This window comes from Mycetomoellerius zeteki, unplaced genomic scaffold (genome assembly GCF_001594055.1).
Source record: "Mycetomoellerius zeteki isolate Tzet28-1 unplaced genomic scaffold, Tzet1.0 scaffold149, whole genome shotgun sequence".
Classification (NCBI taxonomy): Eukaryota; Metazoa; Arthropoda; class Insecta; order Hymenoptera; family Formicidae; genus Mycetomoellerius; species Mycetomoellerius zeteki.
In genome coordinates, this window is record NW_017256436.1 from 172,483 (window position 1) to 199,647 (window position 27,165).

A 27,165-nucleotide genomic window follows, 5' to 3' on the forward strand; every position below is an offset into this window, starting at 1 on the left:
GCGATCGTAAATCCGCTCGCGATCGGTAGAAGAAGAAAGGAAAAAGGTGTGTGTAGGTGTACCGAGTGTGTACGTGTGTTCTTCGGTATGACCAGTCACGAGTGAGAGGCTCCCGGTACCCGACATCCATTCTCGCGGAATCACACGAACACGTAAGTGCTGATTGCCTTTCGTCCGCAGTCGTACGGCGAGGTCTTTATTACTTCGGTAAACGCATCGGTTCAAAAGGCGTAAAGCGGAATGAGTCCTGTCGTTCGAGCCCACGTAGGAGTCTGTGTATAATTGCTTAAGTTGGAGACTCGTTCATGTTTGCCGACGGAAAGGGATGGGTAATTTTATCAGTTAGAAACGTTCTCAACACCTCGCTTATTGGAAAGTCTCGAAGAATTCCGAAGGATATTAATACATATCTGCAATAATCTCTTTGATATTGAGATACTTAAAAAAATGGAAATCAAATATCAGCAAATTGCTGAAAGATATTCCGAATTACGATAAAAGAAACATTTCAAACTGTCAGTGCCAATGAAATTACTACTCTTTAATTATTTTTGACTCATAAAATTTTGACTCATTATTTTAACTCATAAAATAGCAAACCAAATATTTTTAAATTTTAATATAATAAATTGTACGTTTGGAAGTAAATTTCGTATATTTTAGTCGTTTAAGAGAAGAGAATTACGTGTGAATTTGACATTTAGCTGATATTTGAAGTATATTTCTCAATCACATTTCGGACGGCTTGGCATCGATTGTAATAATTTACCAGGTTTTGAACTATTCACCGCAAAATCGTATCATTTTTGGAACTTGAAACACGATAGGTATATTTGATATTTGGCGAAAGCGAGAAAAAGAGTTCTAGTACAGTCTAATGCAGGAATAAAAAACAGACTTCATGTCATGATAAAAGAATAACGATAAGTGGTTTTGTATACATTTAGTGTTTATTATAAACATTTAACTTTTTTAGACTTCCTCTCCTCTCCTCTTTATTCTTTTTTTTCTGTAAACAAATTCTTTATTCATGTAAATATTTAGCAAAAAGATTTAACATACATTATCTCAAGACATTTTTATCTCTACTTTTTTAGCGAGTATAATCATCTTGCAGTTTATACTGGATTAGAAAATTTAAAAATTTGTTTAACCAAAAGATTGAAATTTAACTTTATCGTAATGGCTCTTCTTTTTTTTTTGTTTAATAATAAACCACAAAATATATCTAATTTTTTCTTCTGTTTGATAAATAAACCGTAAGTATTGATTTTTCATGTCTTCTTTCTCGATATTCAATATTTAAAATGTATGCAATTTTTAGTGCTCAGATGCAAAAAGTAATAAATTCGTTAATTAACTGATTTCGAGAAAACTCGCAAAGAAATTTTTCTATTTTGCTTCGCCGAAATGTAAATTCATTGATTTTCTGACTTTGAATGTCGCGAAATGTTAAATTGACATCCGTTATAATTGAGTTCAAGCTTCTCTACTCCTAATTCATTACTTTCCTTAAACGCTGCATCCAATTTACACTGCCGCTCAGTGAAATCAGAATTCTCCGTGGAAGAACTAACTTCAGAATTTTATCTTTCACACACAAATGGATTATAAGTCTCTTTCAAATTGCGTTTATTTATTGAAATGGCCGATAGAAACATGAAAATTTATCGTACGTATGAGTACTGCGAATAGTAATATATGAAAAATTCAAAATTTCAAATAAAATTACACACTAATGTTTTTAACAATATTTACTGAACAAAAGCATAGTTAAACGCAGTGAGCAAAATTATTATATAAGATTCCATGGCTCATGTCTTTTTCATCAGCTGTAATATTCAGCTGTAATATTCGAGTAATATTCAGCTGTAATATTACGCAATCGTCGCCCGCCGTATCTTGCGAATGTGATTTTCCCAAAGCTGAGAACACGGAAGTTGATTGAGTCGTCTAATTGGCAACCAAGCGCGGCTTTGATCTGGGAAATTGCAATTTCTGTTGTCTCGGGCGCGGTTGAATTGTTCCTGGTAGGTGCCTTCTGTTTGCGCGGCGCGTTATCGCTAAACGAAACAATCGGTCCTCCGTTGCCCTGTGAAGAACTTAAACTTTACTTTAAAACGTCTTAACGGAAGATAAATTATTACGAATCCGCGTTAAACCCACGTGGTGGCAGCCGGGGATGCACAAGGAATACATTAATGCGAAATGCATCGCGCGCTCTCGCGGCTGCACCGCGCTCGCGAATGCAAAACTAACATCTGCGTTATCCTCGAGAAACGCAAAATCGCTTAAGCGCGTCTTAAGCGGGGAGGCGAAACTTTCGCTATATCCATCTGACAGTTATCCGATACATTACACGGCGGGATACCCGATATATTATGCTCGGCTAATATACATATATACCGTGCGAATATACGTTGCGGCCGAATAATTTTATTCTAGCACGCGAATTCAGGCGCGGCACGCGCGAATATTACGCTTTTTCTTCGAGCCGATCATACATAGCGCCTATGCGAATCCCGCGGCGCGAACGGAATTGCGGACCGATTCGGCGTGATGATATTACATGCCATAAATTTTACGCTCTGACGAGGAAGGGGACGAGGGCTGAGAGGTACAGAGATGCGGTAAACTCTTGAACATCGACCGATGTACCAGACGTGTGTTAGCCTCGCTTTCATCTCGTTACAAGCTCTAATGTGCGCGCGTTGCGGCTGCATCTGCCAGGGCCTCCATGACGTGCGCTCCGCCGAATTCGCGAATAAGCGCCTCGCTCCAGCTTTGTACGGTTAATCGACGTTTCCGTCAACCACATCTTTCTCCATCCGAACAATGCTCAGCCTGCTGTACGGTGACCTCTTTCCGGTTCCGTCGTGACAATGACTTGACACACACATCGAATTAGATGAAGCAATCATCCGCCCAAGGATTACAAAATAGGAATTGTACCGCAAGTAGTTGAAAGTTCTATAAACTTAGCACATTCGCTGCACCACCGGCGACGTTTTTCGCATTGTATTCCGTAGAAATGCAAGTGAAGATGAAGTTTGTAAACTGTTGTTAGCTAATGTTGTAAACAAACGATACCCGGAGCGTATTTTTATTTTTATTATATTTTTATTTTAGTCTGTTTCGTTGTTTTATCATTTTAATATGCTTTTATGCAATTTCGAAGAAACTCTTAGAAGTACCAGCATGAAAATTATGTGTTTTAGTCGTTTTTTTTTGGTACAACATAGTGGAGCTTATTAGACGTTATATTTCGCAAGTTTTTGCATTAGTGCGAAACTTGTTAAAAATAGTTGTGATGTTCGTACGGATGTGCAAGCTCGGCGATACAGCCATCAGGTACATATTACCGAACAAGTTTCTCAAAAGAAAATTCCATAACGAAACATAATAGGTTGACTCGGCTGTTTACAGCAATATTGTATCAACCCTCGAAAGGTATACCCTTCAGAGGTCGTTTTTGATCTGTATTCTATTGGACAATAATTGGATAAAAGTTGCTTCGTGTATAAATATACAGTGGCTGCTAAAAGTTTTCAATCAACATATAATTTTACGATAACTTTTGTCAATTGGTTTTGCAATTTAAATTATGAGTTAATAAGATTCTTGTTAGAATAAACTAAAAATACAATATTTTAAATACTAGAATGTATTAAGTACTTAAATATTATTCTTACTATATAAATCTATATTATTTTGCTATATGGATCTTTATTTATAAAGGTTATTTATCTCAACAATTCAATAAAATTACTCATTGGCTGGAAATTTGCAGTTACTATACTTACAATCAGTTAATAAAACAACAGTTTTATTTTTTTATACCCTTGCGATGTAAAGAGAATGTACGAATTAATCTCTGAAAACAAACGAACGCCCATCAAGTTTCATATGTGCGTGCGTGTGTGTGTGTGTGTGTGTGTGTGTGTGTGTGTGTGTGTGTGTGAGCGCGCGCGCGCATGTGTGTGTGAGTGATTCAACTACCGTCAAGGGTCCGTTAAAAATGATATCCTGTATTATATTAATGACACTTATCGATATCTTAATTGTCAGGAAACGTACGAAATAGCAATAGAAATAAAACGCTATGATGCCATTGTTTCGATGGGTCGAAATAAATTGAAGCACGTTAACTCGCTGCTGCAGTAATCGCAAATGATATTTTTCAATAATTTAAAGTTTTTATTTTCTTCACTGCAGTCGTATTAAATTATGATATCAAAAACAAAAAGTTAACGAAAACTTTTTTTATACTATTCGAAATAAATGAGATCTTTTCGCTTATATTATAGCATTGATAAAATATACCAATCTCTGCTTTCAATTTGTGAATTAATAAATAGTCATAAATTTTATTGCAAGGTTTATATATGCTGGGAATATAGGACGCATGAAGATTAAATTATATGTTCGTTTAACACAAAATAGAAACGAGGAAATGTTTTTTGAATCTTTTACTTATAGGATTTATGCTATTAAGTGTATATGGTAGTGTATAAAAAGATTAATTTATGTCGATATATATAATGTACGAAAGAACTTGATTCCTCACTTTTTGACTTCATAATTCAATATAACTGCAAATAGAAAACGAGTGATTTAAGCACTGAAATATGATATATACATATATATTATAATATATGTATGTACACTGAAAAAAAATATAGTTAATTTTAACAAATATTTAGTTCAATACTGCCAACTAAATATTTATTAAATAAGATATATTTATTTGATACAAGAAACATTAATTTGATTTAACAATGATTCTTTTTACGGAACAAATATTTATTTACTGTAAGTAAATGGCAGTATTGAATTAAATATTTATTAAAATTGACTATATTTTTTTTCAGTGTATATATAGGCATAATGTACCTATACATAGATGTTAAATATATATATTTATATAATATATTATATACAAGGTATTTCATACTCGACACACCTGCTAATGAATTCTTGAAGTCATTTTGAGACGAAAATTCTAATCCCCCCCTGCCAAAAGAAATATCGAGGCTATAATAATTTAAATTACAATCATTTAAAACTATATAGCAAATTATGCCGTCTAGATAAAATTACTGATATTTCTATTATTGATATTTATTATGTTTGAAAAGAATATTTAGCCTGGACATTATGATATTAGAATTTTCGTATCGAAATGACTTTAGAAATCTACCATTAGCAGGTGGTACGTCGAGTCTGAAACATGCTGTATAATATATTGTGAAAATACATATATATATTATATTATATGTATGTATATTTATATATAGAATACTGCTACAAGTATATAAACTCAGAAGAGAAGAGTGCAGCTCGAATTCAACACCCGCTTTTTGAGGAAGGATCGCCTATACTATAGTGTTTCACAGGCATCGCTTTTGTCATCATCAAGGGACTCATGTGGTGGCAGGTTGACGTGCCTGCAGATTCTGTGGAAATGCCATACAAATGGATTAAAAGAATTTGGCGAGATTCCATTCTATAAAACTGATAACCTAACGCACAAAAGAAATAGAAATTATTAAAAAGAATAGTTAGAGTTTTATTTTATTCTTTTTATTTTCAACAAACTATGCTAGTTTATAAGCAATTAAGTAAATATATGATCTAATTTTTATGGAATAGAAAGCGTAGGCTACACTTAATAAACGTCCATTGTCAAGTTTCGTGAAATAAATTTACTATAACATATTTTAATCCTTGTAAAGATTAGACTTTATATAATCTCGTTAGAGATTAAAGTGTTAATCAAAAGATGATGGAGATTTAAAATTAATTAAATTGACTTAAAATTAAAAATTTAATTATTCTTTTGATTCGAAATCCATTTTTACAGGCATTATTATGTGTTGAGTCTACGGTCAATTTAGATTTCTATGCTGCAGTATCATCGTATTGTGTCTTCAGTAAGTCTTTTACGAACGATACTTATCACTTGCGAACGCAACGTTCTCGCGGTAATCCGTTTGCGCTTGTCAGAGCAACAGACGTCGCTTTTGTTTCTAGAGAGACATTTAGAGATTATTTCATCTCGTGCAGCAAAGTAGCGTCGAGAACTCAAGAACATTTTTCGAATTATTATATTATTCTGCATTATATCAGCATCCACGCCAACGAAGATTCTCGAGATGAAAACCAGATTCTTGTGATTAATTTGAGTTTCAGATTAACGATGGATACACGACACTTTCAATCTCGTTAATATTTGATGCGAGAAATAGCGAGAAAGAAAGAAAGAGCGAGCGAGAGAGAGAGAGAGAGAGAGAGAGAGAGAGAGAGAGAAAGGAAGGAAGGAGAGACAGACAACGCGATGAGAAAGCTGCGCACGATGATAGATGGAATGCGACGTAAATCTTATTTGCCTCTATCTACGTCCATACCATAGCACCTCGCTGCCAATATTGTCCGTTTTCGTATGCAACTTTTAACAGTCGAGATGTGTCGCTGTCATGCAAGTTTTCGTTTCTCCTGTATGCGCTCTCACATATATCGATGCAACGCTGCACAAATCCGCGAAGAAGCGACGCGTACGGACTTATAAGTGATAAGCGTAACTCGTCGGAGTACCTGAAAATATCGGAATAGTCGAATACGCATTCACATTCACATGCACATACACACTCACACAGTCTAGTCGTTTTCAGCGCGACACGATATTTCGCTACACTAAGGGGAAGCCGTCAAATGTCGTCTTCTTTTCATAAAGCTCAATACGATGCCGGGACGCGTCGCAACCTTTGACGTTAATGCTGGATAATAAAGTTTTTTTTTTACTTGCACTCTTCGTTAGAGAGTTCGCGGAAAATCTTGCATTTTTAATTCTTTGTAACTCGAGACTAGTAGCGCTACGACATTTTAGTTAATGAAAAATCGACCGCAACTTGATTAAAGACTCTACTATTTAAATTAAGGTCAGCGTTTCAGAACTTTCTATGTAGAATATTGATGGGACAAACGCTTTGATGCATAACCGTTTAAGGAATATTGATTGATAAGCGCACTATCTTCGTAAAATTGAAATGTTATTGTTATCGCAAATGTTTATCGATAAACTATGGGAATATACCATAAATATACATTTTTATGAAAAATCAATAATAAATTAAGATTACCTTTAATGCATATCATTTATAAACAGGAAATCATTTCTGCATTTTCGCAAATTTAATTTAGGTAATATGCAATTATTATTTTAATTAATAATTTATCTTTCAATAACTCTCGAAATAAATTTAAAATATATTATAAAAGTTGATCATTTAGATTCGACAAATAAACAGAATTCATATCTTCCGAATCTCTTCGATGTGTTTTCCTAAAACTAGTACAATGTTGATTTATTTTGGTAACAGAAATTGTTTCCTTTTCCATTGTACCATACCAGCCAAATTTATTTGTTGACATAAAGAAGTAACTTACAATTCTCTACAACTTATAAAACTATCGATTATTTATTGTAGAGTAAGATTGCATTGTCGGTTCGATCTCGAAATAAATAAGAAATTGTGGATTTTGCTTTTTGTTCCCCAACTCCGAATCGTTTTTGCAATCTTGAGCTGGTCAAGGGGCCGGCTGGCCATATTCGTCGGTGAGCTCGCGAGGGATAACGTCGCCGGTCACACGGAAAGCGTTAAGAGCTATCATCTCGGGAGACTCGTTTCGCGTGTCGTAAATCACGGCGAAAAGTCTCGTCGACTATTTGACGCGTTTTATAACGCCTTAAAAGTGACCATTAATTATCGTCGGCGCACATATGGTTGAATGCGTTCCGCGAAAACGTACATCTACGTATATATGGATATGATTGTGTGCGTGCGCACACGCGTGTATGTCGATGTGTGCCTGTGTCGGGTTCACATAAATCTCGAGCATACAGCTGTCGCTATGCCGGCCACGTTCGCGGAATAAATTCGCCGAGGGAAAGAATCGCGCGGCGCTGGCCGCGTACTACGTGTTCGAGTTTGAAAGTGACGCCGGTCGTTCGATCAAGGGCGCCAAGAACCTCACAGTCTCTCCCAATCTCCCAAGCTCATTACGGCATAATATCATTGTCGATAATAATAATAATTGATCTCTCTAATTGGGTTCGTATTCCGAGCTTGTCTTCTTTCCCTCCCGGGTCTTTTGCATTATACTTTATGAATTCTGTCCGCTACCGTAAATAATTCAATGTGAATTCTCTCCCCGCTTAAACCGATTACCAATATAATAACCGCCAGACGTATAAAAACAGAGGACTTTGCCGCGCTGTGTTAATAACAATCACCAATGAAACGCATCAAAGAGAAATTCGCGCGGTGGATCGCAGAACAAATGCACGATTCGTTCCGAAGTGGCGCCAGACCGCAGCCGCAAAAGTGTTAATGGTGCGCGGGCCGTGGTATTTCTGCGCCATGAATATGCATCGCTGAATATATATCGAACAATAGTGCATTATAAGACCGACGAGAAGGCACTGCAAAGTGAGTCCTGGAGGCCGCATGGATAAGAGAAAGAAGGTGAGGCAGGCTAGGAAATAAATCTTCCGCGGCCCTCAAATTAAGACGACCGACGCGCGAGGGAGGACATTTACTCCTTAATGCGTCGACATGATTCCTCGAATGCTAATGCGTTTTTTTTTTGCCTCTTTTTCCATGGGTCGATGTATGATAACGATCCGCGATAACGATCGCCCGGCGCAGTGCACGCGCCTTCTTCCACGCCAGCTTTTTCCATCCCGCTTGACGCGCGGACCGAGCTTATTGCACCGTCACTAATCGATTCATATCAACATTCCGTAGATTTTACGCACCATTTTCCACACGATCGCGCAATTTCCTACGGTATAAGGAGCCCTGAAAGAGAGGGAGAGCTTACCGATATGCTTATTATATTTAAATAGCCATTTTCTTGCTCGCGCTATAAACTTTACGTCGAGATGGACGATTACGCGACAATGAGCGCGATAATGAAGCGTGTCGCGTTCAATCTTCTTCGAAGATTACAGCTCGATATTTTTTTCGCGCGGTAAAAACTTCTGGCATTTTCTATATGTAATTGAGGAGGATATTTTATTCAAGAACTCTGCAAAAATAAAATCATAGAAATGTACTACAAAAATGTCCACGTATCCGGTCGCAACGTCTGCTTTACACTCGTCGAAAAATTCATGCACCTACTGACATTTGTCACCTATGGGCGCGACGCGATAACGGCTATAACGAGATTCTGGTGCCAGTCGACAAAGCTGGCGTTGATCAAATTATTTCCTATTATCCGTGCCGCGCAGCGCTAGTTACCGTAATATCTAAAACAGCTGAAACACCGGTGGCACGCCCGACGACCGCTAAACAGCACGATCAGCAATAGCATTCCTGGATATTTCGATGTTAAATGTGTCGCGCGAAATTTTTGGTGAGCTACATTCGCGTAACCGGCTCATACCGCTTAATGAAACGCAACGGTTTTTTTTTTCGCGCCTGCGAAGCGACTACGATGTTTGACGCGTGCGACCCGTTGGCCGACCTTAATATGCATCGACCGCTCGGAACTTCGCACAGTATCAATCACGTTTTATTGGCCCCGGCGCACTGTCTATACATTTTTTTACGACGCGCCAACACAGGTATCAGCGATATAAATACGTGCTCCGGTATGACGCGCGTCTACCGGCTCTCTATTCCCAATTCATCGGCAGTAACAATGGACGTAAAATCCGCTCGAATGAATCTCCTTTATTCTATCGAGATAGGGGTAATGGTATACCACAGAGTTTATACCATAGTTCTTTAATTTAATCCGATCGAATACTTCGGATGCCGATAAAAAAAATTACAGAGCATTCGTTATGTGCTTTTTTACACGAGGAGTCTAGGTAGAGCAGTCTAACTCGATAACGCAAGAGTTTGCACAACATCTGAATGATATATGAGGAATTTCTGCTAACTAGCTCTTAGAGTTTTCACTTAGCGTTCTCTCAAAATAAGAAGAGCAAATTTAAATGGACGTACGAAATAAAGTATGTTTTTTTTCTGCATGTTTTTTATGTTCAATTAAAATTCGCTTTAAACATTCCTCGTCCGAAATCGTTCTTTTCGTATAGAAAACAAGATTCCTCTTTTCGGAAAGAGTCGTCTATGCGGAATTGGCGGTATTTTCGTGCCGGAGGAACACTAAGAATGAAAGGGGTTAACGAACGAGTGTGTCAGGATTTCAAGCCCGGAAATTCTTTTGTCCTGCTACCCCGATTATTCATTCGATTCCTTCAACACTATCTTGCCGTAAAACGGCCGCGCGCACGAAACGTTCTAATCATAACGATTGTTTCATGGCGTGTACCAATTCACGCGCTGACTTTCTTCTCCGATTTGTCGTAGATTTATTGCAGGTTTGCCAACCCTCTGTTATCGATACCATAGATTATCCACACGCATAGGCATCTCTTTTGTTCTTCACACTTCCCGATTTTATAAGGAAGGATTTCCTTCTCTGCTTTGTTATCAACTTCTTCTAAAGAGCGCGCGGAATGATTCAATCAACTTACTGAATTTAAATAATAATTATAATAATTACAGCACAAGAAATTAGAGAACTACTAATATCAATTTAAATAATAATTATAATAATTACTAGAAATTAGAGTTACTAATTATGCAAATCGTATCTGCGAACTAAAACATGAAATACGGATCAAATATAGACAACGAACGGAACAGAATATATTGCAAGACATTTAAAATTGATTCCTAATTTTCGAGAGTAATCCAATTTTGTGGGGTGAATTTCCATTCAGTCAGTTTTAATTCGTTTATTTTTCGTCTGTTGTACATTATTCACATACATCGCTTTTTTCTCGTCATTCGAAATGAATGCAATTATTGTGCACGATGTGCGTTATTCGATTTCCAATTCATCGGATTGTTCGCCTTTTATAATTCAACAGTTGTTGTATATTTTATAAATATTTTATAAAAAATAGAAAGGCAAAGTACTTAGTTGATTACTTTCTGACACGAATTGTTCATCGTATTTGGTTAAAAATTAAAATATTTTCCTCATTCTCTCTTCTACTTATCGAAATAAATTGCGATTGTTATAATTATAATATATGTTACAGAAGTATTTTTATCAAAATATCATTTGTACAGTTGCAGGCAATTTCACATTTCTTACTTTTTGTAAATATTTTTAATTTCTTATTCACTTTAAATTTATTTATAACTTTTATTTATAACTTTTTATTTATTTATTTATAACTTTTATTTATAATTTTTCGATACTTTAGTCTCAAGTTTTTATCAAAGCTTAACATTTTCAGGTGTGTATCTTTCATAAAAATGTATCTAGACGTTTAAAATATTTCTTACTCAGCTGTCTGAATGAAAACTGTGAAATTTAGTAATTTCCCCGGAGAGATTCTTGCGTATCGAGAATTTCCGCGAAAGTGCTAAAGACACACAAAGAGTTTTGTGAAAGAAATGACGCGTAAATCGGGGGATTCTTGCGAGATCGTAAGGACGGTTGCGCCACCTTCTCAGGAATGCGGCGCAATTTAACTTAATTAAAGCAGCACCGGAGGATCCGGAACGAACACGCGTACATTCGTTCGTTCTCTCAGCTTGACGCCGATCGATATCGAGGAATTTTCTGCGGTGCTGCTACTCGGTTTCACACGCGGCGAGGATGCACGACATGCAGCGAGAGTGGCGCAGTTTCTTGTCACGCGCGCGTTTCGTGCTTTCGCGTACCACATTTCCGGTCCCCTGCTCGCCGTCGAACGTATTTCCCGACATGGCCGCTTAGAGACCGCATTTACCTGCAAAACGTTTCAGGAGCGCATCTCACACCGCGCCGCATCGCACCGCACCGCAGTGGACCTATATATGCGGTAATTGCGCCCAGGATATTTCGTCGCTCAGGGCCAACTAAAACTTCTCAACGACTTCCGTTCGGCAAGCTCGCCGCCGGTACAGGTAGAGGTAGGATTTTTCCAGGAGGTACAAAAAGACTTCGTTTTCCTTCACTTACTTTCAAGAGGTATAATTGCATTTAATTCAGCGTGCGTCAAAAGGTTTTATGAAGAAAGCTGAATATCGTCTTTCTTGTTAATATCGTTCCGGCAATGCTGACTCTAGTACGTTCTATAATCTCATAAAAATATTTGATTTTTACTTTGTCTTCTATAACAGCAGGTATAAAAGCTGCTGTAATTGAGAGTAAGTTATAAAACATAAAACAGACGAAGCGACATAATGGAAATCAATTTCTTATAAATCTTTCAATTCTATTGAATGTTTTATATATGAACTCATTTAGACCCCATATTCATTAAAAGCTTAACAAGATTTATGGATCTGATTAAAATTAATGATCCGTGAACTAAACGTAGCGTCGTTGATGTGCAGTACAAGTTATTAAGTACTTTTTCACAAAAAAGGGATAAGAACGTAATTTTTGTAATTAAGATGACAAAAATTTACTATGGATATTTTTTAAACATTTCTTTTAATCATAAATTTCTAAACGAATTTGCTTGTGGAAATGCATGACGGTACACTGTCTTCTTAAGTTTTTTAAAGTAACGCTGAAAAGATTTACAAACAAGATTTACAAAGTTTCTAAAAAAATATCATAAAACAATCCAATATTGATACATCTTAAATTATATATATAATTTTGGATATATCCAAAATAATAAATATACAAGAAAAATGTATAACATATAGTATATAATGGTATATCACCTTCGCAATTTCTAAGATTTCAATAAAGTAAATGTAAGACTCGTTAGTTGCAAAACAATAAAAAGGACGAACAAACAGTTAAAATGGTAAAATTAAATAACAGTAAATAATTTATTCTCTAGAGTTATTTAGTTTTTTCAATTAAGAATAATCAAATTAAGTAATAGTAAATCATTTATTTTCTATAATAGTAATGTAGAACTAAATAATTAGATAAATTATTTACTTTTTTAATTTTTATTATTTAATGTATATTTATATATTTTATTCAGTATTAGATTCTCATCAACATTTAATACGTTATTTCGCTATCTTGAAACAAATCTGTCACTACCTAGTATATGTCAATATTGGATTGTTTTATAATGAATATTTCTTTTTGAGAGGATTGTTTGGAAGTCTTTCCAGCGTTACTTCGAAAAACTCAAAGAAACAGTGTAAAAGAGACAGTGTCTTGCATCCATAACCATAGATCCGGTAACGCTAAACGCGTTATGTACATGCACTCGTGATTGGCGACACGCCACGTAACGAGCACGTATTCTATGTAAAAAAAAGCATGCTTACTCCCGATGTAAGAATTCGGCGGAAGAATGTATAAACAGCGAGGGCGGGTCGACAAGATCGCTGATTAAAAGGGGTTGCGAGCGCGGCACAACGAAGGGTTGGCCCGGGATAGATAGTGGCCTGGGCGAATGTTATTACGACTCGGTACGATTTCTTGTAAGGGCGGAAAATGAGCGAGAACTTTAGCCTATTAAGCGCAGAGTACAACTCGCCGCCCGTAAAGACTACACGCGATCGTTCATTTGCATTTTCTTTCCACTGTCAAGCGGCATCAATTTATTCCGTTTGCCTCAATTTCGACTGCGCCGCTGATACAAAAATATTTCGGAATATCCAATCTAAGCTTTAGTGACAGATCCATATTGACCAATTTGGAGTCAATATCTCTTTAATAAAGATTGAGACGAAATTGTAATTTTTCCATATCAAAATTCTGTTAAAAATAAATTCATCCATTTGCATAAAGAAGAAGTTCCATTATTTATATATGCATTTTATAAATTGCGAACTGTCGTATTTATTCCAATTCTTTATTTAATATTAATAAGAGAGCATTGAGGTTTTTATTGTTGAACGATTGACTGTGCAAAATGAAGAATTCACAATGAAGGACCTGCTCAAAATTCATAAAATGTATAAAAAATACATTTTAAATACATAAATTTATAGATATATATTTTTAATAAGGATTTAATCAAGATAAAACCTTTCTCAAATATATTAATTAAGTATAACAAAATATTAAATATTCACTTTAAAAAAATATTAATCTAAAATTGTTTGGTACTAAGTTTTTCAATTATGACTTCTATGTGGACTTTGAAACGTTCAATTATTCAAAGAAATTTGTTTAAACTTTAACCATTCATTTCAGATAGCTAAGAACGACAGAAGAACGATGTAATAAGGAAAAATAATTTCATTGCACTCCCACGGGTCGAATAATAATGAGTAGCGAGCGATCAAAGAAAAACGCGCGAGGGAATCAGACAGCCCGGCACAAAAGATACGAGTTAGGTGAGAAAGAGCGGAATGGGACCGATACTCGCGAGTATCCATTACGAGTCGAGGGCTCCTCGCTTTGCGAGGGGTGGTAGGAAAATAAACGAGAGTTCCAGCTCGTTAGCCGTCGAACGGTTCCGTGCTAATAAATGCAACACGCGATGTTCTATTTGCATCTACCGTCCGCAACGACGCGGTCGAATCGGACCTTCGCGTGCACTTTGAGAAAAGTTTTCACCCGACGAGTGGATTGCTGAAGCTGCGAATTAGCCGCGATTGGACCCCGGTCGCGCGTTAAGCGCGACCGAGATGTGTGACGTAACGTGCGCATGCATGTTAAACAACCGTATCTCTCGGACTCTCGCGCTGTGTTATCGAAAAACATAAAGCTCGGCCGCACACGCGCGCGCGATGAGTGCGCGCTCTCGAGCGAGCGAGCGAGCGAGTACTCCCTCTCGACGAATTAAAGAATTCAAAGCTGAATTAAATGGGATGGAACTATACATTTTCAAAGAGGCGCGCCAACGGTGCACGCGAATTAAATATGCGAGCAAATATTTTGTAAAAGTCATAGAATAAAGAGACGCAGACGTCTCTCTTTCTCTTTGCAATTGAAAAAGATATATGAATATGTATGCGTTTAAAAGGGGCGTCTCTGCACTCTCAAACGGCGACGTATTACGTATCTGAAAAATGCAGCCCGAAAGGCTAATTAAACTAAAAACTCGCGTTTTAAAGCCTGCGCAGAGTTCTCGAGATGGGAGAATATAGTATACGTGAAGCTAGAGAGAAACGAAGAGAAAACGATACATCGTCCACGATATATGCAACGTTCGCTGATTTAATTTCGGCGCATCACGCACGAGTGGCAGCTGACGTTCGCTGTCACTTGGTCGGAAACTGCTATCGTTTCAAGCTTATCGAGCAGTATGCTCGTATAAATAAGGCTATTCGTGTGCTATCTCCTTCTTTCTCTCTTCTTCTTCCCTCTCTCCCTCTGCTGCACAGCCAATTTAATAATAAATAATGTGGTTGCAGTTATACTCAACTGAAGTGACACGATTACTTTTTTTAAATTTGAAAATAGTCTAGACATATGTTTATTTAGATATTTTGTCATCTGCTTTAAATTATTTTTTTTAATTCTTATTTTTGTCCGGTTTTTTTGACATTCGAAAAGAAGAATTATTTTTTATCTCGCTGTTGTGAGATGAAATAAAATTGGCTAATTTATACTTTTTATGTACAATAGTTTATATATTTGATTGTCGTCGCGCTTGCTACAATAAGCCACGAAATAAATTATCACTATTCATGACAACTAGAATCATTATTAAGTAATATTTTTTATGAACAAATGAATAATTTTAATAAGTTTGCAACAATTCTTTCTATCAAATCGATAATACTTCGACAATGCTACTTTTTTTTTACTAAAATCTAAGTTTTGCACTTGCGGTGTTAACGGTGGTTTTCTGTTAAAAATTTGTGGTGAATAAAGTTAAGAATTTGAAACTAGTTAAAGAGCAATTATGAAACATTCTTTTAAATAAGAAAATAAACTATCAAAGTTAATTGAACTAATTTTAATTAATCAAAAAAGCTGTTTTGATTAATAAAAATAATTTCGAATATAATATTCTTCTCAAGTTAATAAATACGACGAACGAATGCATACGATTTCATATAGTTTTATGATAGAAGGAAAGACATCGCGTGTAGATTTTACTACGAACCTCGTGATTTTGCAGAAGCTGTCCCAGCATTCTTGAGCACGTACAGGCGTTTTTCAAGGTGTATCCAATTTCGCAGGGCGAATTTACGCACCATCCTTTGCGAATCCTCTTCTCTTTTTACCACAACGAATCTCTCGCCAAGAGTCCGTCCGTTGCTACCTTTAAACACTATCCCCAAGGGTCAATTACCGATAAACTCAGGACAGGGAGCACATAAGCTCGCGGTATATAAAGAAGGACGATGCGGGAAGGCGGCCGCGCGGGATGGAGAAGGAAGAGGGTTAAAGCACCGCTCGTAAACGCGCGATGGGAAAAATACAGCCCATGCGGTATTCGATGTAAAGCCGAGCGCGTACGTGGCTGCGGGTTTAAGAAGTTGTCACGTGAGCACCCGGATAGGCGAAGCCCCGGGGCGCCCCGTAACAATGCCGAACAACCACCGAGAGAGGTCCGTTGATTTCCCCGAGATTTATAGTGCCGCGGCAGTTTCGGGCGCGTATCTGACGTCGCTTCTCTCGTGACGCGTCGTGCTTAAAGAGAACCACGACTCTCGCAAACACGCGAGCTTGTCGTAAACGTCGTGTGGAAATTTTTGACACGCTCAGTCACGCCGAGTACACCGCGTGTAACGGCGTAGTTTGCATATCGAGCTTAATGCAAACAGACAAAATGTAATATCGCATACAATGACATCGATGTAGCGGGATTATTTGCCGAAGATTAATGATTGATAAGAGATTAACGTTTCATCAGTAAATGGTCAATCTTCCCGATTAGCATGGCTGAAAATATCTCTATCAGGCTGTGTTACACAAATACATCTATGTACAATTGACTAAACAAATCCATAATGCGGAATAAAGTCTTTTGTGTGAATTCTCTAAATCCAAATCAGATAATATCACTGATTACCCAGCGGTATACTTGGCACTGGGTAATCAGTGAAATTAAAAAAAGAAAGGAAGTTTGAACATTATCCAGATAGCACAGAGAGTTCAAAAAGAATCCAAAAAGAATTCAGTCGTATGTCATCAATTCTGAGTTCATTTTCAGATGCAAAAAGAATTCTTTTCAGAACTTTTCAGAAAAAGCATTCTTTTTGCATCTGAAAATGAATTCAGAATTGATGACATACGACTGAATTCTTTTTGAACTCTCTGTGCTATCTGGATATACAAAATACCAATATTTGTACGTCAGTTCCAATACCATATACATTGAATTAATTTATATACACTAAAAGAAAGTTAACTAGATTAGAGATTCCACGTTCAATTTTTTCAGTTGTATTTCACTGTAAAGTCACTGATTACCAATGGCATACTTGGGATTGATGTCAGTGATTGTCCACTGGTTCAGATTTAGAGAGAAGCTTCGTGTTTTCGAATTTCTGCTTTTTTTTCAATAAAGTTCTTTTTTCCTCCAATGAAATATTTTTCTCATATCCTTAATGCTATTGAAAATATACATCCCGGGACAGAGGGTGATACACTCTGTCGTTGCATTGCGCGGGCTCGCGCGAAAGCACGACGGGGATGTTGTAAGCGGACGGCGCAGCGTGATAAGCGTCGTAATTTATAACCGGTCGCGGATATTTCCGTGGGTGGCTCTTAAACGGCGGCCAACGAGCGCAATCTGCGCGCGAATACGCGTGTGTTAACGTTGACGCGATGAAAAACGTATTACGCCGTGCGATAACGTGCCGCGAGCCGCGTTCTGTAATGACATTTCCGGGACAATTTTGATTTGCATTAACGAGGCGAATGGGCGCGATTTACGTCGCAATCGTGTACCCGGTACGATTAACGCGCAACGTGAATCGCGCCTCGGGCGAAATCGAGCGAGGTAACATCGTGGAGGAGGCGGAAAAACGATATCGGTTAATGCACAAATTCATCACTGCGAGGACAAGAATGTTGCGTCGAAGGGTAATTTCCCTTTTGCGATAAAACAATATATAATAATACATACAAATACAATACAAATGTAATAAAACATATGCATTATATAGAAACAATAATTATATGTTAACAATAAATTAATTTTCAATTTTGAAGTAATTTGCGCGCGCTATATATATACCTTGCGTGATTACGCGTGTGTCATTTTGTGTACCTGTTTAAAAAGGGATTGTGCCCCGGCTGATATAAATCGGTGCAATTTAGCCTCTTTCAATTCAGAGGTTGTTACCAACAATATAAGTTCGCTGTAATTTGGTTCCGAGCACACGGACGGCTAACAAATTTCGTAAGAAACTCTTTCAAGACGGCAAATATTGAGATATGCCTTTTCCGCATGCAATGCTCTTCGGTAAGACAGTAAATATTGAGATGTGCCATTTCGTATGCAACACGATGATGCAATTTGGTATCCTGATTACAAGTTCGCTTGTCGTTGGAAGTTGGATTCTTGTTATTTGGCAAATATTTATAAATAACGTTCGAGAAAATCTACATCGGAGCGTTACAGCGCTGGCGTAGGATGATATTAGGTTTGACTTGAAAGCTAACACAGAGAAAACGTAGAAAAGACGTGCTTTCTTGTGTTTGCTGTATTTGGAAGCAACGATCACGTATAGGGCAAGCTAAAAGCAAACAATTGTGGAAGGTGTTGCTAAAAGGAAACAGGCGTATTGGCGTAGTATGAATGCCCGGACAATAAAACAAAATCGAAAAGCGGCTGTGTGCGATTTATATTTTGAAACATGATAAAATTGGATCTTGAATTCTACAGAAGGGAACCAATCAACAATCGAAAAATTGCTGGTTGGCTTCCTTCTGTAGAATATAATCCGATTGAGGCACAGCTTCGAAAAACCAATCAATACACTTATTGTATATCTCCTTTCAAACAGACATTCTATCCTAATATTTCTTTGTACACAATAATGGGTAGCGTTAGCACGAATTTCGCGTCGGCTTTACCTTTTCTCGTGATAAATGACGCTATAAATTAACGGAAAGCTTTAATCGATAATTTACTAAAAGTTTCATTCGCTTTTACCGTAAACGATCCTAATTCTTGACGAATGTCCATGAATCGTCTTTACGTAGCGATTGTAGGATTAAATAAATTGTGTTCCTGAAAAATTTCAGTAAAAAGAAAATGTTGTCTCGTCTTACGCCACTATCTCTAGATACAATTTCAAACTTGGATCTAGGAGGGCCTAATCGAAAATGCGCCACTGCGGCCTCGGCGGATATCGCGAAGGAATGGCAACTACGTGCTTCCACTTTATCGCGATCCTCTACTGATTCCCTACTGATTGCCGATGGTTGCGATAGAAAGATTACATATATAGCAAAATGGAGAAATGTTCGATAAAGGCGATTCGATCGAGAAAACGGATTTCCGTAACGCCTACACGATAGACAGTTCGTTAGTCACCGACCTAAGAGCGCCGATAATTACTCCACCATCCGTGTATCACGAGGTCACTCGGATGACGCGATATCGAGGTCAACTGAGCGTTTTCCAGCACAGAGGATCCACGGATCCGAAGGACGGAATACATCGCTCTAATATAGACGAGACACGTCGAGTAATGGCGCGGCAGGAGGTTCATAGTCAGACAACATCCTCAGCCACCCTATTCGATGATGCCAGTGATGTTATCTACCTGACACAACCCGCTACTATAATCAGATATAATCTGAGTTTATAGAGATATAATCGGAGCGCGAAGCAATACGAGGTCTGCGATTTAGGCCCGGTCTCACCAACTTCGATTAAGTTAATCGGTCGATTAAATTTCAGTATTGCCAATTGCAAAACTGAAAACATAACCTAATTTTCTGGCAATTGTGAAGAACAATGTGATTATAGCAGTACAGGTCCATATTAATGGCAAATTTCTCAAATGCGAAAAAGCCATGCGAGTCGAGCACGTGAGTACTCGGCCCCCCTCCAGAAAAGGATGTTTTCAAGTCTTGCAATTGGCAATATTTAATCGGCCGATTAGTTTAATCGTAGTTGGTGAGACCTTAAGGCTACAATACACGTAGTAAGCTTGGTGTAAGAGTAGGTGTAAGAGTTTAGAGTTAGGTGTAGATGTAGGCGTAAGCGAAATAAATTAATTTTATTTCTTATTCTTCTTAAACCAAGCTTATTACTGTATTATAGACGGGCCTTTAGTGTGCCTACATTGCCAAAGTAAGAAAGTACAGGACAAACAGTGCGAGTATAGTTCCTCAGGAGAGAGTGTTGTAATATATATATATATATATATATATACTTTCTATGTATGTTTGGATTTCGTTGAAAACAATTTACACAAGAATTTACGCAGGAAGTACTTTTTCTGTAAACTTCGAGATTTATTTTCGCAACTTCTTGATCATGTGTACAGAGATATGTGCAATTTTTTGAAATTGTCAAGAGTAGCCATGTTGTTCTTAAATATGAATAATGCATTACAGAAATTATCGAATCTTGAGGAAAGTCTTTGTGAGTGAATTAAATTATCCGTAGCGCACCGTCGTACGTATTGTCATGGCATGAGATGCTCGAGAAATATTGGAAAAATACACACATATGTGAAATATATATATTAAATACACGAATATTACATACGAATCCAAATATGTGGCCCATATGAAATTATAAATAAAATTTGATCCTAAAATCTAAAACGGATAACAGAGCATCTAAAGTGGATTCGATATTCGAGCTTAGGTCAAGTTATATAAGTTTACTCTGCATTTCTCGAACGAAACTTCGTTCGTCGAGTTATTGAAAGGAATAAATCTTTTCGTGAAGTCTCTCGACTCGTAATAATAAAAATTAATATCTTAACCGTTTTTACGGATCATAATATATGCATTGACGTGCTATTTATCCAAAACACGCGCTCGCGCGCGACGATAATAGCATTTATGCACTCGTTATTTTCACTCGTGGAAGTAGCTATCGCGTTAACACATTACGCGGAATTCTTATGGCGGCTCGACATAGCCATTTGTGCGATGTGACATGCGATTACAAGTAATTACACCTCGCGCGTGTCATGAATATTTACGAGCGCAGTTTTTAAAGTTTCGTGTTTAGTTTAGTGAGCCGCGCCAGCTACTATATCGAGAAAAATGATTTCTCGTTTACGAGCTTGATGTTGAATGAGTTTTCAAATATGATGCACGTGATACAAAAAGTCTATTACAGTCAAAATGATGTTTCAATTAATGAAAATTATTTATATTCGTTTGCACCAATGTAGGTTAACTTTAATTTCGGATTAACTTACTTTTTATTTTTTTCTAACTTTTTGAACTAGTAAAAGATGGAGAATAAATTGAATCGAGATTAAAATTAATTTATGTTGGTGAAAACAAGCATTAAAAACTGATACGTATTATTTTCAATCATATTTAAAAATAATAAATTTTTTACATCGACTTTATACTCTTTACATCTTATTTCTTTTTACTCTGCTGAAAATATTCATAAAATTGATTCTACTTCTATTGAGATGACTGTCTTATATATATATATATGTCCTCGATTCTTAAATTAAGAATACTGTTTATTCGAGAAAGTAAAATTAATGTATGTATGAATAAATGAAATTGTTACAACTATTTCAGTTGTTTGAAATAAATTATGAAGTCTTATTAAATTAATTTCGGTCCATTTTAATTTGAAGCTTTTTCGATCAAACTTTTAGAGTTGAAAAACGTTGAGACAGTATCACAGACCACTTCTATTTTAATCTATTCTAATTAGAGACGGAGAATAGACCATGTCATAGACATCTGGGCGCTTAATTTTATCGTCATTTGCAAGAATTGTCGCAAAGAGACGATCTTCCCGGGCGAGTTAATCAATTCCGTCGGGGGGGAACACAATCGATCTCTCGGGTAACAACTAGAATCATCAGCGCAATTACTTCTGCGCAATTACGTTCCTCCTAATGCCGCGATATCGTATCGACGTTTTGACACTCTGTGTCCCTGCAAATTATTCATGCCACGACGCAGTGGTTAGTGTCGCTTATATGGCAGAGGGGACCACCGCGTATCGACACGCCGCACCGCACCGGCCATTATTTTGCATTAAGTCGTTAGCGCCCGAGCGCACACGCGGTCCGAAACGAACAAGAAAATCGCGTGTCCCATCGTAAACTTCCGCCCACGGCTGTACAAAGAGCCGTCTATGATAGACCGATTGCCCATAATGGTTCGCTTCGTCCTCGTAATTCTGCTTGTCGTTCCTGTCGTGCGCTAGTCGCAAATTGAAATTCACGGTGGCCGCCGGGCCAAATGTGCCCGCCCTCCACTCATCCGCTTTTCAGCGCTCCCAGGCTCGCAGCAATACGTTAAGCAAGGTAAGCGTGAATGGGCGCAGCCAAAATATCTACAGCAATTGTATAAAATGACGAAATGGAAAACTCAGTATATAAAATCCGGCGTTAAAAATATTACGAAAAATTGACGAATGCGAATTTGTAAATAAAAAATTTTTCACCACGAAATAAAATCTCGAATGAAATATATATGAAAACAATAACGTTACGGTAAAAGAGATGAAAGTATTAATGCAATTTGCGAAAAGGAGCTGCATGTGTACGGAAAGAGGTAAAAGTATTAATGCAATTACGAAAAGGAGCTGTACGTGCACGGAAGAATGGTTTTACTAAAGTATCTAAAATCTTTTGATTATCAGTTTGAAAATAATTTCATTAGATCATCAAAATAATTATGTGGAACGTTCAAACTGGTTAATAGAACGTTAAAATTTTCATTTTCAAATCATCGCTAATTATGCTTGAAATTCCTAAAATTATTTTAATGGTCCGACAAAATTATTTTCACATCTGTATCTAGCTAAATTTTTAGATAAAGCTTCAGTAAAACCGTTCTTTCCGTGTATAATCATATCAATTAATTCACGTAGTTCTGATGTCAGAGATATTACATTGTTGCGAGTAAATAGAAACCGTAATGCTCGTGATGAGTGTTCAGCCATATGGGAAATATTCATGCAAGATGCTTGAGTAACGTGTCGCTTTACTGTTCGCGAGGCAATTGTCGTCGAATTAAATCCGAAATTAGCGCTTGTTTATCACTTGCCGCAGTGTCATTTATCTTGAATATTTACGTTTCGCTGGGAACGAACACGACGCGCACTGCATTAATTATACGCAGCGGTTCGTCACGTATTTTTCCTACGATAATGAATTTCATATATCCGACGTAAACGGAATTTGATTTCGAGTCCGATTCTGTCAATTTTACGAGAGTCCCGAACACTGTGCGCGGTACATAACCGCTTGATAGTTTGATTTGTAACAAGAGAAGCATGCGAGAGTAGCCTGTTTTTTTGCGTAAAACGTCAAAAGTCAACAAATTTGTTGATATTGGCCCGCAACGCTCTTTGCGACGTCAAATGTATAGATCAACAAATCTTTTTCTATTGGCCGAATCTAAACGTGTACTGCACACGATTGAAATTATTGAGCGCTAGAGTAAATAAAGCTCCGAATGGCATTGCCGCGATTGAGAATTTTCGTGGGATGTGGAATTGATTTTCCCCATCCCTATACATGTCTTGGAAATGGAAGTCGGAGAAAAATCCGGATCAGATCCAAATTCGGTGCGTTCACGGATGAGGAGGCGTGCAAAATTATCCTTACTATCCGACATTAATGGCCGACCTATTTGCATATCGCGTTTTAAACTGCGCGAAACGTTATTCCACCTTAATACCACGCCGAGGGGACGTATATATACTTATCATCTTTTATGATTCCGAGAATATCCAGTTTGTCGGAAATACTCTATCTCGTAGCCGGAGTTCTTAGCTGCAATCTCGCGAGCGAGCGAAGTGGACTCGTGGTGCGCAATCGCGCAAACAAAGCCGTCCTGCCGTGCCGTTATCACCGATGCCGATCGTCGACATTCGGTTTCTGTGGCGCTCAAACGCGGTCTGTAATTACAGGTGCGATTCCGGAAAGATGATACGCGACTACCTGATACTGCTCTCATGGCTCTGCGCGGTGCAAGGGAAGATAGGTAAGTACTGCACGTTCCGCAATTCTGTATTGGCGAATTTCGCCGAAATAACCGTAGTACGTCGTTTACTACAAGACACGCACATTATACTTCCTTACGTACTGGTAAATGTAATTTTTAATCTTATATGAAAAGAAATTATCTAACGGTTATATAGTTCATCCGATTGCCTTCAGGCGCAATCTGACGTTTATGCGCCACCAGAATATCCACCTCGCGGCGTAGCTTTCTCAAAAGAAAAACTTTGCAGTATACATAATAGACAGGAAGTAACGGCAGATTCAAAGCGATAATACTTCAAGTAGAATCTCAATATGAAAGTGTACTTCAAATCCATAGTGATACTCAATTTTTGTTAATGCAACTGTACGTACACCGGTATGATGTAGTTGAATTTTTCTTTTCTACTTTATTTTGCATAAAAAGATAAAGAAGTAAGGCAGTCAGAAAGTAAGTGATTTATGAAATATTTTATATTTTGACTCTGTGACATATTTTGATGTGAAATATTAAATATCTTGTGAAATATTTTCAATTATCTTATTTTAATATTTTTATGCACAGATTAATAAAATGAAATAATTGATGTAAAATTATTTCTAAGAAAAACTGTTACACGTTACATGATTGCAAATAAAGAAACGTCGTTTGAAAGAATATATATAAGAAGATAGTAGATACTTATTGAACTATTTAAATTTCTTTTATTCTCTTTTATTCCGTAATTTTTTCCATCTTCAACAGAACAAGAGATATTAAGTTACAGTTGATCCATCCTGTACAATTTCTCTTTTACGCATAATAATAAGATTTCAAATATTTTTATATTGATAATTTTTTTGTAGAAATAGTTTTTATTATTTTTTATAGACAATTAAAAATTGCGTTTGTTAGTGCAACGAGAAAGAAGCATAAAATTTCATTTAAAATTGAAATTGTAATATTACACACAGCGACATTTATATAATACTAATAAATATAAAAAATAAAGCTACAACACAAGAAGTAAAGCTTATAATATTTGTGCAATATTGCACTGTGACGTTTTTTTTATGCATATTTTATCTGTTGTATTTACTATTTTTCTCTCCAAGATATAATCAGCTAAATTTCATGAAACGTTGTACCTATGTGGTTTACTGACGAAAAAGCAAAATTTCCATTCGCTAAACGAATTTCGCTATATGCAGCATTTTCTTGTGTAGATACGCAAATATGATCTCTATGTTTATTTGTGACAATGGAAGCGCAGCAATGGTGTGAGATGTATTTTTCCATATCTACAGCAACGAAAATTGGACTCACCGATATGATACTGGTTTTAATCCCTGGGATATTTCGACAAGGTTATACGTATTGGTAGCCAAATTTTACGGGAGAGAAGCAAAAACCTGTTTATTTAAAAGAACATAAAAATGACAAGCTTTTTAAAGGTATAAATTAAGCCTCTTAATAAACAGTAATACGTATTCGAAATTTTTCCCTATTTTACACTGACAAATAGGTTATTTTTATTCCGTGCCATTCGTTATTACTTTTTCGAAATATACGATTTGACTGAAGCCAGAAAGTGTTCGACCGTGTTAAGCGCCAAAATACATATCGATTTGATATTGAAATTTTTGTAACTGTTTGTGGCGCTTTTTACGTTCTCGCATCTCACATTCTCCATTAATTCTGGTCAGGATAAAATTTTCTATTTTGCAGGATATTTCTGGCATATCACCGATATTCATTACGACCCAAAATATGCTGTGCAAGGAAATGCACCTAATACCAGTAAGTTAACATGCGTTGTTTGTCATTTTTACAATTTTGCAAAACGAAGAAGTCAACTGAGAATAACTTTATGGAGATATAAATTAGAATGTTTTTAGAATGTGTTACATGGTAGAAAAATGATTTGCATGTATATACTTGCTGATTCTCGCTCGCAATACGGCTAGAGTTATGCGCCGCGGTGCGCCGTGCCGGGGGTTTATCACGTAATTGTTAGAGAGCTTTTTCTTTTATCTCATCCAGTTTTTCATATCTCATACGATCACTCACGTGAATCTCATCCTATCAAATTTCATCGTTTCGCCTCGGTTAGGTTACGTGACCACGATTTCGCGAAATTCGCGTGAAAATTTTCACTTTTTACTATTTTACTCTTAGAGAAAATATACGTGATCGACCTCCCGTTGCGAAATCCGAACCTTGGTGTTCTCACCTAGTATCGGTGTTGCCAGATGCCCCGAGGTATAAACTTTCCCAAGCGTTTCATGAAAATTTCCCTCAAACTTATTAGTATTTTGTGAAAATTTCCACAAAACTTCATAATTTTTGAAACTTTTCCATTGGATAGCAGATTTTTTTAAAGAAGAAATTTGCGTGGGTTTTTTTCCAATTGTTTTTTCAGCGAGCGACGAACTGGCTCGCAGCCGAGCTTTAACGAATACACGCCTTCGAATCGTTATACATTTCATTTTCCGACGATCGCATGAGCGAATTATTATCATTCCTCTAATAGGACGCTAGACTAGTTATTTACTGGTCTACACGCGCGCGGGTATTTACCGATCATTCTAGAACTTAGCGTGCTCGGCTGGCACGAGACCTGCACGAAATAGCAGCTGCTTGAATTACCCCACCCTCTCGTTTATTCGACTCACCATCATCTTAGGCCTCGTGTCGTACGAACGTTAGCGAGATACAAATAAGTGAGCGCGAATAAGCGTGATCCTGGCCTTTTTCTGTCACGCGGTGTGCATTTTTATTTCACTAGTTCCCACGATCAACACTGCTTTTTCCTTTTGCAACCCTTCCATTTGTCGCTTCCCGATAGTCTCTCATGCGCGGACTCCATTTACCGTCGTGTTCCAGAGTGCTGGAACATGAGAAACATCGTCGATGGCGGACGTATGAGGCTCGACAGAAAACTGGCGGGCAAGTTTGGCGACTACAGCTGCGACTCGCCCTGGGCTCTGATCGAATCGGCGGCACGGGCGATGAGATCGAAGCATGGCGATATCGAGTTTGTCCTGTGGACGGGGTATGTCGAACTATCGTATAATTGTCGGTTAATGTGGTTCAATACGTATTTCAGTACGCGAATCATTGTAC

The 27,165-nt window shown here is 37.2% G+C and overlaps 2 protein-coding genes across 3 annotated transcripts in view; one reads left to right on the plus strand and one right to left on the minus strand.

The window, feature by feature from the left end:
- LOC108720290 (glutathione S-transferase 1-1) overlaps window positions 1-16,170 on the minus strand; it is a 28,924-nt gene extending 12,754 nt beyond the window's left edge. The window contains exon 1 of the mRNA XM_018444193.1: window positions 16,055-16,170. The gene's annotated coding sequence lies outside the window, so the exon portion shown is untranslated. The remainder of the gene's footprint in view (window positions 1-16,054) is intronic.
- LOC108720289 (acid sphingomyelinase-like phosphodiesterase 3a) overlaps window positions 7-27,165 on the plus strand; it is a 44,762-nt gene continuing 17,603 nt past the window's right edge. The window contains exons 1-4 of one of the 2 annotated variants that reach the window (XM_018444190.1): window positions 7-152; window positions 23,987-24,060; window positions 25,768-25,839; window positions 26,926-27,094. In XM_018444190.1, coding sequence (XP_018299692.1) covers window positions 24,003-24,060; window positions 25,768-25,839; window positions 26,926-27,094 — 299 coding nt within the window. In that variant the 5' untranslated portion in view covers window positions 7-152; window positions 23,987-24,002. Of the gene's footprint in view, window positions 153-22,297; window positions 22,374-23,986; window positions 24,061-25,767; window positions 25,840-26,925; window positions 27,095-27,165 lie in introns of those variants that run through there. The other variant, XM_018444191.1, reaches the window with a different exon arrangement.